Source organism: Carassius auratus, chromosome 20 (assembly GCF_003368295.1).
Source record: "Carassius auratus strain Wakin chromosome 20, ASM336829v1, whole genome shotgun sequence".
Classification (NCBI taxonomy): Eukaryota; Metazoa; Chordata; class Actinopteri; order Cypriniformes; family Cyprinidae; genus Carassius; species Carassius auratus.
Window position 1 is genome coordinate 1,023,568 of NC_039262.1, and position 14,082 is coordinate 1,037,649.

At 34.9% G+C, this 14,082-nt stretch overlaps 2 protein-coding genes across 4 annotated transcripts; one reads left to right on the plus strand and one right to left on the minus strand.

Annotated features, from left to right (window-relative positions):
* Positions 1–947: 947 nt before the first annotated feature.
* Positions 948–7,951, plus strand: LOC113120473 (beta-soluble NSF attachment protein-like). Of its 2 annotated transcripts, XM_026290299.1 has the most exons (11): positions 948–1,152; positions 2,436–2,515; positions 2,769–2,885; positions 3,965–4,011; positions 4,377–4,454; positions 5,603–5,658; positions 5,806–5,890; positions 5,989–6,093; positions 6,180–6,248; positions 6,428–6,478; positions 6,794–7,951. In XM_026290299.1, the coding sequence occupies exons 1-11, from the start codon at positions 1,055–1,057 to the stop codon at positions 6,893–6,895; spliced, it is 888 nt and encodes a 295-aa protein (XP_026146084.1). In that variant the 5' UTR covers positions 948–1,054; the 3' UTR covers positions 6,896–7,951. The 2 variants fall into 2 exon arrangements, with proteins under 2 accessions (XP_026146084.1, XP_026146085.1); XM_026290300.1 differs by lacking the exon at positions 3,965–4,011 and having other exon boundaries at positions 1,113–1,152.
* A 335-nt stretch (positions 7,952–8,286) lies between these two features.
* On the minus strand, positions 8,287–13,610 carry LOC113120474 (GDNF-inducible zinc finger protein 1-like). 2 transcript variants are annotated; one of them, XM_026290302.1, is made up of 6 exons: positions 13,517–13,610; positions 11,722–12,962; positions 10,729–10,823; positions 10,484–10,651; positions 10,055–10,212; positions 8,287–9,337 (listed from the first exon to the last, which is right to left on the minus strand). In XM_026290302.1, the coding sequence occupies exons 2-6, from the start codon at positions 12,942–12,944 to the stop codon at positions 8,669–8,671; spliced, it is 2,313 nt and encodes a 770-aa protein (XP_026146087.1). In that variant the 5' UTR covers positions 12,945–12,962; positions 13,517–13,610; the 3' UTR covers positions 8,287–8,668. The 2 variants fall into 2 exon arrangements, with proteins under 2 accessions (XP_026146087.1, XP_026146086.1); XM_026290301.1 differs by lacking the exon at positions 13,517–13,610 and adding an exon at positions 13,267–13,483.
* Between the last annotated feature and the right edge of the window lie 472 nt (positions 13,611–14,082).

The window sequence follows — 14,082 nt, forward strand, 5'->3', positions numbered from 1 at the left end:
TACAGACAATACAAGTTAGCTCTGTGTGTTTCACATTGCTACAAACAGGAGTGCAGAGGAAAGGAATCAAACCGCCCTTTCCTGAAATGGATTTTATATAAACAGAGGAAAGGTGTGATGCTTTAACTGTGCTTTGAAGATGATTTGAGTTTTGAAAGAGTATTCTGCCATACAGTTCTACTTCAGCCTGTTTCTTCTGTTACAACTTCCAGATATGCACCGTTAAGATGTTATGTCACACTGATAATGTGTGATAATTGGATTTTTACATTTGTGTTTATATATTGGTTATTCTTGTTATTCAGTATCTTTTCATGTCACAGTATGTCTTACTATATTAGATAAAATAGTAAATTCCCAATTAGCAAAGGCAGAAATAATTTTAGTTCATTTTAATTTCATGCTAAAAGAAAACTAAGAGAACATCTAGTGATTTTTAAATCACTACCATGATTAATACCACTTTGCCATGTCCAAAACATACAGTAAAATAGTTATATTACAGGTGTTTTTTTTTTTCTAAGTAGGTTTCCTTCGGGATATGAAGTAGTCTGGGGATCTTCAGTACCATCTAGTGCTCAGTTAGGAATGTGCATTTATTCGTCCTAATAAGCTGCCGTGGCAGTGCAGGATCTTGTTGCTGATGTATCAATATTGTGGTGAAAGCATGTTCTCTATACATGCAAATTGTATCCTACTTGAGCTGTGCAAACCAATAATGAACCAAGATTAAGCATACAATGTTTTATTTGATAAAGTGTTTAAGTTAATAAAATTGCGGGATAATTTCTTAGTGCGATATTACGTAACGCGCAATTATGTGTGTAAATGGGAGTTGTAGTTTATTTGTGTTTGATTCTTTTCAACGGCCGATTATTTCAGCTTGGTCTTAAAACTCCAAATCCCATAATGCCTTGCTCGAGCGTCCTGAACGCCAACGCTTAATAAACGCAATGACAGTAATCCCCCGCTGCCATAGTGACAGCGCAAGAGAACCGGGCAGATAAACGAAGATAGGTTTTGGTGTTTATCTGTGCATTTACCCACAGAAATAATGGACAGTTCCGGGAAAGAAAAGGAGGCAATTCAGCTCATGGCTGAAGCCGATAAGAAAGTGAAGTCTTCCGGCTCGTTTTTAGGAGGAATGTTTGGGTGAGATTAAATACATGCTTCCTTCCCTGTTTCCGATCAGCCCGCTAACGTTAGACTGTTTAAAATATCATATCGTCAGTATGATCATGTTGCTAACCTTTGGTTTTATGTTACCGGTTAATACTCAGTTTTTATTTGCATAAAAGCTAAAAATGTATATGAATCTTATGGTAACGTTACAAGGTCCAGTAACAGGACTGTGACAGGCCGCTTTGCGCATCAATCGATAGAAAAAAGGGCTTGTTCATTACAATGCATAGCTGATTTTTTAAATATATATATATATATATAACGATTTTTGCATGATCATGACGTAAATAATGATAACAACTGATGTTATTTCATGATCGGGCTGCTAAGTGCAGTGTTTTGTGTTTGGCGCATTAGTGGCGCAGTGGCTGCAGTATTTACATGTTTTTTCTTTTTTATGTCAGTCTAATATTTTTTTTATAAGGTAACACGTACAACGGTACTACCATCTTTATACATATTTATGGTTTATATTGGCTTTTTTCTGTAATGCTTATAAATGTACTTGAAGTTTTAATCTTTTACACATTATGTAATAGTAATGTTAAGTTAATGTGAAATAAAATATGGTACTATTTAATTATTCATATTAAATGTAGTACAATAAAATATTTATAAGTGTACTGATACATTTTATGACAAATGAAATATTACATTTGTTAGAATAAATTACAATTTTAACTTATTTTTTTAAATGTATATTAAAATTAAAAAAATAAATAATAATTGTTATAATTTATCATTTTAGACCTTACAAAAATGGCAAATTAAAGCCATTCTTTAGTTTAAATCTGTATTTTTTGCAGAGCCTTGTGTTGACTGAAACTGAACTGAGAACCTTTATTGACACCACAAACATATTCAGGACATATTCACTGTTATTTCTAGTAAACAAGTTCTGACCTAGTTTGTTGTGAAATGGATTTATTTCAAATAGTTTTAATTAATATGATATGAGGCACTTAAAAACTGACCCAATTGAATAGTGCCTCGAGGACACAAGTTATCTAGGACCTTTCTGTTATACCAGCTATAATATTCTGATTCCTATCTATCTATCTATCTATCTATCTATCTATCTATCTATCTATCTATCTATCTATAAATAAAAATACAATGTTACTTTTAAATCCTAACCGATATTTAGAAAGTGTTTACCTTCTGGCTTGTAGATTTATTAAGAAAACCTGATAGTTTTCATTAAGATATTAAAGTAGGAAAAGGATATAACTGCTTCTTCCCACATTTTTCAGAGGAAATCAAAAAGTGGAAGAGGCATGTGAGATGTACGCCAGAGCAGCCAACATGTTCAAAATGGCCAAAAACTGGAGTGGTATGTGCTTTTTAGTGGTGCAGACATGGCATACTTCATCTTTGTTGTATTATATAATACATTGTTTCATCCATTTTAATATATGTTGAATTGCTAAAATATAAATATTTCTAAATGAATATATTCTCATTATTGAAGTTGCCCTAATGTTATCTTGAATAATTGTACAGCTTTGTTTGTAATTAGCAGGATATATTATGATGTTTATTGTACATGTATATTCTCCTGACGAGGTTCGTGTGTTTGTATCCAGCTGCAGGAAATGCTTTCTGTCAGGCAGCCAGACTTCACATGCAGCTTCAGAATAAACATGATTCGGCCACCAGCTACATCGATGCAGGCAACGCCTTCAAGAAGGCAGATCCACAGGGTGAGGCCACTGACCCCTAGCTTCATGACATTCAGTTGATTTATTCAGAATAAACAGACGTTGATGCATCTCAAGACAAATTTATAATATATTCAATTCAAGTTTATTTGTATAGCGCTTTTTAAGATACAAATCATTACAAAGCAACTTTACAGAAAATTACATTTCTACAATATTTAGATTTATATATGACTTGTTGATCCGTCATATACTTTTAAACAAGTTCATCCTATCACTTTATTGCCGAGTGGATTCATTAAATGAATCTCCTTTTTCTAAAACTATTGTTTCTGTGTGAACTGAATATTATTTCTATATTATAGTAGTAATTATTCATATTTTTTATGAATCTTTATAAACATTTTAGTTTTTTTTTTACTATTTTGTTTGTTTTTATTGTTTTTTTTTATATTTTTAAATAATATCTCTGTATAGCTTTAATGTTTTTTTTTTTTTTTAATATTATTTATAATTATTTTAATACTTTAAACATCTTTTATTTCACATAACATCATTATAACAACAATATTATATAAATCCTTTCAAATTTTCACCCCCACCGCCATATTTCTTTTATTTCAGGTTTATTTTAGTTTATAATAACAATACCAGTTCTGGAAGTTTTAAGAACCTCAGAACAGTGAAGCTCAGATAAAGAATATTGTCCTTTAGACTGTATGATTCTACAGTTGTTGATGATATCAGTTTGTGAAGGTAGAAATGATGACACAGTCCATTCAAAAATGTTGCAAAAATCAAAGAAAGTGTGCATTTGTCCATACAGTTTCTTAGAAATGTAAATAATTTGAACTGTTCTTTAGACACAATAATTCAGCTGCGAATGCAATAAAGAGATAAAGTGCATGTTTATACATTCACACATATGTACTGTCAGTTTATTAAAAAGGTAATCAAATGAATTGCATGTGACTAATTTGTTTAATCTAAAAGCAGGTTGAGGAATAAAACACTGAACAGACATAAAGCGACTTTAAATAAATAGTTTTATTTGTTTATCATTGATCAGAAGTCTGACTGTCTAACTCTTCCTTCTCCTTCTCTTTGATGCTTGCGATTAGAGGCTATCAAGTGCTTAAACGCAGCCATTGATATTTACACAGACATGGTAAGACGTTTTTGTAGCGGTCAAAATCATAGTTCATATAATGTTCATCCGGGCTGTTCTACTGCTGTACTGTTTTATCATCAAGGAGATTTTTAAACAGCAGTTTGTGTTTTTAACCATTTAGAAATCCACCAACTATTACAGAAACTCCCAAAGAGCAGTTTAACAGCACACTTTATAACAGACAGTAAGGCATTCCTTCCCCTTTCTGGAAGAAAAATCATAAATGAGGCCCAGAACCTGTATCAAAGCACATATGGAATTAAGAAAGCATGTAGATGTTCAGATGGAAAAGCTTGATAGATAGTGAATGAGATATTCAACTGACGGTCAGTTTCATCAAGTCTTCTTCTTTCGGTATTCAGGGAAGATTCACCATCGCAGCCAAGCATCATATCACAATCGCTGAGGTGTACGAATCAGAGCTGGTGGACATTGAGAAGGTACAAAAATCTTTATTTAATGCTTCATATCCTGAGAATGGAGAGTGCTGTAAGAACGCTATATTTTGTAGGACATTGAATTGGAAGTAGTATGCGTGTAAAACACAAAAACAACTGGATTGGTGCTTCTGATTTAACATATGTCCATAAGCTGAATTTACAAATGTTGACTGAAGTTTTCCTCATCTCAAAATACATTATAGGCAATGTGCTGTCTTGCCAATACAAAGGCTTGAAGTGTAAATTAGTCTAATTAATTTACGTGCACAAACTTAAACTGATTACGTTTAATTTTTAAGTTCATGCATTAAACGTTGTTCTTTTCTCGGCAAAAGCCCAGTCGAGAAAATATGTCATATTATTTAATGATAACAAAAATGTTATTAGCAATAATGATAAGTTATTGATAATAAATGAATATTATTTATTATAATAATAAATATTAATCCATATTTATAAATAGAGGTTACGCTCTTAATGGGGTTCTTTACCCAGTGAGTTCATTAGCAGTCTAGAAGAAAAAACAGAGAAAATAATATATTTTCAGAGAGAATAAAAAAAAAATTACAATAAAATTTTAATAATAAGAATAATAAATTATTATTATTATTGATAATTAATTCTTATAATGCATTATTTATTTATTAAGGTCACGCTTTAAATGGGTTTCTTTTTCCAGAAAGTTCATAAACATTTAAGTCAATACCTAGATTTTTCCTTCAATAGTAATTGCAATAAAAAGTATTAATTAATTTAAAAATAAGAAAAAGAAGTATTATTATTATAAGATAAATATTTGGCATTTTTGCTTTTATTACTACAGGACAATATTTAGACAGGAAGCCAAGTGGGAGAGAGGAAAGGTCTGGGGACTTGAACTTGAGACGCCTGAAGCCAATTATTACAAATTATTATTATTATCCATTTTTTTATTAATATTAATTAATAATCAATAATAATATGTTAATGATAAATTACTATTATGAATAAATAATACATTTGGTTTTGCAATTTGTATAATATTTCATGAATATTTCTTCTGATATTTATCAGCTATAGTTATGTTTTTGTGAATGTAAACACAAAGTGTTTTACAGAATAAAATTCTGTGATAATTTAAGATGAATTCTGTTTTTGGTTGTCCAAAGGCGATTGCACATTATGAACAAGCTGCTGACTATTACAAAGGAGAGGAATCAAACAGGTAAGTCTGCTTGGCAGAAGCCAAATTATCAAGGTCTTGTTCTTTCCTGTTTAAACACTTAGTTTCTGAGGAGAGGTTTGTAAGATTAATTACAGCATTTTGAATGTTTCTTTAAGTTTTGATATGTTCTGTTTGCTTAATTTACAGCTCTGCAAACAAGTGTCTGCTGAAGGTGGCTTCATACAGCGCTCAGTTAGAGCAGTACCCGAAAGCAATTGAGATTTATGAGCAGGTAAGCCATCTGTCAGTCTCCTGCAGATTCTTTCCACATTTCTCGCTCACCGGCATTCCCTAAATCACTCGGGAATTCTTGTCCGTGTGTGTAAACAGGTTGGAACCAACACCATGGACAATCCCCTACTGAAATACAGCGCCAAAGAATACTTCTTCAAAGCGTCCTTGTGCCACTTCATCGTGGACGAGCTAAACGCAAAGGTCAGCTCTCCATCAGCTCATCGTGCACACAGATATACGGAGAACTGCTGCAGATAATATGCATGTCTTTTTTTTTTTTTTTGTAGCTTGCTGTTGAGAAGTATGAAGAGATGTTTCCGGCCTTCTCAGATTCAAGAGAATGCAAGCTTCTGAAGGTTTGTAATAATAGACTTTCCAGCATATAAAACACATTTTGTAATTGGGCTGGTTTAGACTAGAAGTAGAATTCTAAGAATGCTACTTTCCTGTTTACGGATCTAAATAGCTTTCTTATTGTACAATACTACAAAAATATTCATTGTTGTATACTTTATAAGAGGTTTTGTTTTTACAGAAACTTCTAGAGGCCCATGAGGAGCAAAATGCAGAGGCTTTCACAGAAGCAGTATGAATTTTACCTTCAGCTCCTTTTAAAAAAATCTTTGTTATCTTTGTTAAAAAAGTACAATTAATTACAATATTTTCAATATTAAAGTACTTAATACTTCAATCTGGAGTGGGACGGTTGATGTGTTCAAGTCATTTCGAAAAGATCATATTTGCGCGTTACATTGGTACATTGCCATCTTTCTCTGTATTCATGAATACTAATTTCCCGAGAGGACTTGAACACACCATATCTACTCAACCAGTTTCTTATTTTTGCAGTTTTTTTTTGGTGGCACTTACGCTACAGAAATCTGGCACTGTGTTCATTCAGGTGAAGGAGTTCGACTCCATCTCACGCTTGGACCAGTGGCACACCACCATGCTTCTGCGGATCAAGAAGACCATTCAGGGGGACGAGGGCGACCTAAAATGATCTGGACAGTGGGGCGATCACCCACTGCATGGCACCCCCCCCCCCCCCCCCCTTCCATTTCACATCAGTTTTGTGCAATGGCCAAGTCCGGGTTTCCCAAAACAGTATGTCAAAATGTATTGCTGCAACATTTCTAGAGAATATACTTCTAAGCCTGTACTGTTACATTGATATCCAGTTATATAATATAGCACATATCAAAAATTTAGCACTCCAGTTCATTACGAGGGTATTTCTGGAAACACGGAGTGAACGGATCCAGGAGAGGGAAATTCAAGGATACAGTGGGGATTTGAGATAGTCCTGGAGTTCTTTTGCAAAGGTCACTGAATTGCGATGTGCTAGAGCTGCATGAACTGTACAGATGTAATTATTCAGTCACTGCAGCAGGACCATGTATTTATTATTATTATTATGTAGATATTGTTTTTATTTGTTTTGTCTGCTCACACTAGTTGGCATGCAGGCCTTAAAATGCATTTAATAACATCAGACATTCATGCAGGACCGAGAAAATTTCAGTTTCCCACTCTCCATCATTTTGAATTGGTATTTAAATAATTACAAAAATGTCTTGTCATACCTTTTATCCACTCTTTGAAATGTAACTCTTTATTTAATAAAATTATTATCTGAACTCTTAAAATTAGTCATAATATTATGAGTCTAATAATATAAGTATATATTATTAATCTAATAATATTGCGTTAGTAAAAAATTTTATAATTTTACATTATATTTTTACACTGCCTATCATCTCCATCAGCATTGAAATTGAGGTGTTTGTAAAATCCTTGTATTAACATGCTCTATGTGTGTGTCGTGTTGTGAATGCGTAGCTCATGTACACTCTTCACTCCTGAGGTCTCTAGCAGCGCATGTCATCTGTGTTCTACGTGTCGTGATGTCTGTATTATATCATATTCTAGAGTTTTTAAAGAAGCCATGAAGACAGTACAGTACCAGACGATGTGCTTTCCCACAGAACAACTGATGTCTTTGCTGAATGTCTGTGAGAATGCACAGAAATAAAAATCAATTCTAAAATGGCTACTCAATTCAAGCAAGTGAAAGTCTGTTTTATTTATCTAGTGGTGTTCACTAAGCATCTCAATTTTGTAATGCTACATAAGTGTTACATTGTTGCTGAGCAATGTTTGTACTGCAACCTAGACGAAGACTCAAAGAATATGGCTAGTTAAGAAAAAGTAAACAAGTTTATGTAAATAATATTTAAAAGATAAAGAATATTATATATCTAAAAAAATAATTATGTATAATTATATCATAAAAAATGTTACATTGTATTATTAAAATCAAAATCACTTTTATTCTCTATATTTCAATCCAAAATCTAAATCACAAGTGTAAAAAAACAAAAGGAAGCTGAATTCAGTAGACACTTTATTGAGTGATTTTAAGGTGCTCTGTCATGACTGCAAATCATAATACACATAATAGGGTACTAAAAATGAAATATTGTGTTTACTAATATGCAGTTCACTTTGATGTAGAGTTGAACATAATAAATATCAGCAAAAAACATTACTGACAACAAAAAAGCAAATTGGAGTTTTTACAAGAATCACAAAAAAAAGATGTCATTAAAGGGGAAATAGTTGTGAGCAGAACTGAACATTGTGATTCAAGAATTGTACTAGTTATACATTATAGAAGGTTTTATAAAGCAAAAGAGTATTTACAGCTGACAATTTAAAGCAAAGCTTGATTGCAACATGATTAACGAGTATTTGCAACTGAAGCAGGTAGACTCTACTCTCCTCCTGAGATTTCCATGTTGTTTGAAGCCTCTGCAGACTGTATGTTTTCGCTGACTTCCTGTTGGGTGTCTGCACAGCCCGTCTCTTCCAGCGTAACAGCCTGGACTGACACGCACTCAGCCGAAGCCAGACCGTTCTCTGTTGCTTCAGCTTCTGATGTCGCTGCAGTGGTTGCTGGAGCCAGTATGGTGTCTGAAACATGACTGGCCACGGTGATGGGCACAGAACTGGATATCGAAGGGGACACGCTGATGGAATGTGCGACCGAAATGGGAATGGAAAAGGGAACGGTCACAGGCATCCCGACTGCAGAAGCATCCAGAGAGATCACGCTGGTGCCGTCCGTGGTGACTAAGGGCTGCAGTTGCGTGCCGGCGGGAACTTCGGTCTGGATGACCGTGAGGCCGCCCAGGGCCGTGTGGCTGACCAGTGCGATGGTCCCAGGTCCGGCCCAGTCTCCGGAAATGGTCACGGGCTCTCCGGAAACAGCCACCACTTCTTGGGTCTTCTGTGCATTGCTCTCAGGAGCCTGCGCTTCGGAAACAGTGACAGACACCTTCTCCTTCTTCTGAGAAGAGCCTTTGGGTTTCTTGACTCTGTCTTCAACATTTCCCTCCAGAACAACCAGGTAGTTCTTCCATGGAGTTTGTTTGTCATGGGTCTGCATAGAGAGAGTCTGGTTATACTAAGTCCCTAAGCAAACTGCTAAATCCCTACTGGGTTAACTTGCTTGTCGTCAGTCCAGACTTACTGTGTGAGTTTGAACTGTAAATAACCAATAAAGAGGAACTGGTGCACTACCAGGATGCTCACCTCTGATTTAATGATTCAAAAAATTGAACATTGTATTATAATTAAAAATAATTATTTCTATTTGAATATATTTTAAAAAGTATTTTTTTCCTGTGATGCAAAGCTTATTTTTCAGCATCATTACTCCAGTCTTCAGTGTCACATGATCCTACAGAACTCATTCTAATGTGCTGATTTGCTGATCAAGAAACATTTATTGTTAAATGTTAAAAACACTTTTTTTAGAAACTTTTTTTTTGTTTTAAATAGAAAGTTCAAAAGAACAGCATTTATTTAAAACCGTAAACCCTCGCTGAATAAAAGCATTAATTTCTTAAAGAAATCTTACCCAAACTTTTCAATGGTAGGAAATTCAGTAACAGGTTGAGTTGGGATTTGTTATATGCATACTGGTGGCTATAAAAATATTTACAGCCCTTTCTGCACTTTTTGAACCATTTATAGATCAATGCATTATTATTTAATGTAATGCAATGAACTTAAATCCTGTGGGCGTAAATATTTTTTTATAGCATCTATGAACCCACTAATAAAAGTGTGCTGTGTAGAGTGACAGGATCTTTACCAGGGTGTGTCGGCGTACGGTGGACTTGTCTGTAAACGTTCTTCCACACATGCTGCACATGTACGGCTTCTCTCCCGTGTGGATTCTCTGATGTCTCTGCAGGGCGTTGAGTTGAGTGAACTGCTTATCACAGTCCTTGCAATGATACGGCCTTTCACCTGTGAAGAGGGCAGCAGTGTCAGCTGATAAGTTCTGGTTTTAATGATTGTGCATGTTCTATAATATACACAAACCTGCATACCGTACATCAGTGCTTGATAATTGCCAAATTTCTAATGCAATTATTTATAGCACATTGGTGTCTTTCATTAAATTGCTGTTACAATTGTTTTATATTTCCAATATGCTTAAGTACATGTGGCTGCAAAGACTATTTGTGCTCATTTTAAGTGAGATGCATATCAATATTGGATGATTTGTGAAGGATACCTGTGTGTATTTTCATATGCTGGTGGAGGGAGTTCCTCTGAGCAAACGCTCTTCCGCAGGTTTCACATTTATAGGGCCTGGATCCTGAATGGATTCTGTTGTGATGTTTCAGGTATTCTTTGGATGCAAAGCTCTTCCCACAGTTCTCGCACATGAACGGCTTTTCACCTAGACAGAGAAGAGGAGGGCGTCATCTTTTGGCATCTTATTCTTTCTCTTTATGTAACAGGAATCCGTTGGCTCACCTGTGTGGCATCTCTTGTGGTAAGACAGCATGTGGTTCTGGGTAAATCTGGCATCACAGAGGTCACAGGCGAAAGGTTTCTCTCCGGTGTGGATCCTGGATTAAAAATACAAGATGGAATATGTAAATAGAAAATGATGTTCACTTGGGATGCATAACATATCTGTGACCATTTTGGTATCTGCAATATTTAGCATTTTTAACTTTCAAATAAATATGAATGAACCAATTTTAGTATATAAAAATATTTTCTGCATTGCTATTCTTAGCTCTTATATTATTTACATTTATGCATTTAGCAGACACTTTTATGCATAAATGTAAATAATATAATATAACAGACCAATATTATATAATGGTTGGTTGTAAAAAAAAAAAAAAAAAGAAATTATATATATATATATATATATATATATATATATATATATATTCTGCATTTAGCAGACACTTTTATTCATAAAATTAAATAATATATCAAGCAGATGCTTTCCTTCATAAACATCAATAATGTAACTTAATATTATCATATCATAAAAACAACTAGATATAAAAATATTGTGATTTATTTCTTATATACTTATTCATAAATGTAAATATAAAATTCAATTAATTTATGGATATAAATCAATTGAATTAAATATAAAAACAACTGGATTATTTTAAATAAATATAAAATATTTAAAAACATAATATATATATATAAAGCCTGAATTATTCTACATTTTAATAATATAATGTAATAGATATATATTTATAAATGTAAATAATATTTTGCAAATATTATATTATGATCAGTTACTAAACTTTACATAAAAACAACTATTTTTTATGTTGATATATATTTTGTGATTACTTGTGCAAAACTCACTATAGTTGTTACTATTTAAACTAGAGTTTATGTATTTGGTACCCTAATATTTAGGGTGTAGGGTTTGGGGTTTGTTCGTATTAATTGTATGACCTTAACTAGTGCATCCCTGATGTTGCCCACTACCTCTGATGTGTCTTGAGCGCTGAACTCTGGGAGAATCTGGATCCGCACTCATCACATTTGTAGGGTTTGTGTCCCGAGTGTGTCCTCTCATGCAGTGTCAGGGCAGTTTTGGAGCTCAGAGATTTGCCACAGATGTGGCAGTAGTGTCTGTCCGTGCCGCCCTCGTGCACCTGCCGTCTGTGCCGGGTCACATCCTTCTTGCGCTTGAAGGTTTTGTTGCAGACATCGCAGGGAAAGAGCCTCTCGTCGTTGTGCACGTGGCGCTGGTGGATTTTCAGGTTGCAGCGGTTGGCGAACGTCTGCTGGCAGATGTCACAGCGAAACGTGGTGTCCATCTGGACCCCGTGGCTGACCTTCAAGTGCTTCAGGTAGCTCTTCTCGTAATAGAAGGAACGGCTGCATTTCTCACATACGTGCTTTGCGGTTCCTCTCTTGATTTCCTTCTCGACTTCATCGGCCTCGTCCATTTCCTCATTAGGCTGGAAGTCTGATTCTTGAGAGTCTTCTTCAGGCACATCAAGAGATGACACAGACCCAGTGTCATCACAAGCATCTTTTTCACAAGGACCTTGTGGTGTTTGCTCCTCTTCTCCTGTGTCGGATTCATAAAGGGTTTCTGGTTTCTTCCTCTTTGGCTTTTTCAGAGAAGCGTCCACAGACACTCTGCGACCCGCTAACCTTCTGCTTCTCCTGTCTGGTCCTGTCTCCTTCACATTTTCAGGCACTTTTAAAGACTTTTTTCTCTTCATCGCTCTTTTCACAGGTGCTTGTTTTGTCTTGACTTTAGTATTTGGAGCATTTAAATCCTTGCCGTCTTTCTGCAGAGTTTCATCTAAAACGCTGCTGGGAATTTCTGCCTCGCAAGCATCCACTAAGTCCTGGCACTTCAGGAGTTTAGCCATTTGCAGTATGCTGCTGATGTAACTCCTCTCCACCTCGATTTTTCCTAAATACGCATACTCTAAGAATTTCTCAAATGCATATGGTAAGCTGTCAGACAAGAATATCTTTTTCACTTGGTCATTAGCTAACAGATGGGACTCGAAGTAACCGCTGGATGCGGCGAGGACCACCTTATGGGCATCAAACTCCTCCAGCTCTCCTTGAAAATCCGCCTGCACTGTGATGTCACACAGGTTTCCCATGGTCCTCAGCTTCCACATGGCATTGAGCACATTTTTATGGTGAGAGCTGGATTGCAGTTTAACCAATCCATAACTCATTGTCTCTGGTTTCTGCAGCTGTCAGAAGGATGTAAAGAAAGCAAGTCATTTATTAGACACACACACAAATATATATATAGGCTTAGACTTAAAGAGACTGGCTGTTAATATAATGATAAAACTGACTTTTAAACACCTTAGAAATTACTTTCTAAGTGAGTTTGTTTTATAGTTAATAAATTATTATAACAAATACATTTCTGTACAAAGGGTTTTTTTATCTAGATAAATAGTAAGCTATTTATTGTGCATGCTAAACTTTAGCTTTGTATGTCACGGTAACGGCCCAAAATAAACCAATAGTCCAATCCCATTCAGATACCTTTAATTTGCATAGTTCTTTATACGAGTTCATTTTAAATTAACTGCTTCGTTGCAGAAACCGTCAAGAGAAAATAAAGAGAATAAGGAGACGCTAAAGCAGTTAGCATCATTAGCTTTGTGTTCAGATGAGCGATATCTGTTCTAATTGAACTTAAAAGCGAGGCACACGTCAATAGATCATATGTTTAATGTCCATCTGTGACATGCGGTGAAAGGAGGGTTTGCATAGCAGGCTAGAAATTTCTTACCGTAAGGCCAGTAAAACGGCAGCCCTGTACAAATCAAATCCACAGGCACAACAAGAGTATTTCCGGTAGAACGCGCACCCAGCGACCATTAGAGCCGAGGGCATCATGGGAAATAGAGTTTTTCTTTTATGGATGATTCCCGATAGGTTTAATGGTGTATTTTTTAAATGACTTATTCTATCTGTTAATAGTAATTACATAATAAATACTTAATTTAATTATTTTGTTGTGCAATTAATGTGCAAATACGTAAAGTATAAAGTTCTCTCTTTTTTTATTTGTATTTTGTATGGTTAGGTGAGATTAGCCTGCATCACATAACACACACACACACACACACACACACACACACACACACTTATACTCGCGCGTCTATATCAGATGAAAGCTTTATCAATCCTCTGATCAGTTATTGTTTTATATTTTCAGATTCGATTTTTCTATGTAAAAACTTTTTTTTTGTTTTTTTTGTCAGACTTAAAGGTAAGTGGGAAAATATTGCTCATGCTGTAAACACAGCCACCCACTTACTCTGTTCCTGTGGCTTGTGACCTTTGCTAAAGATA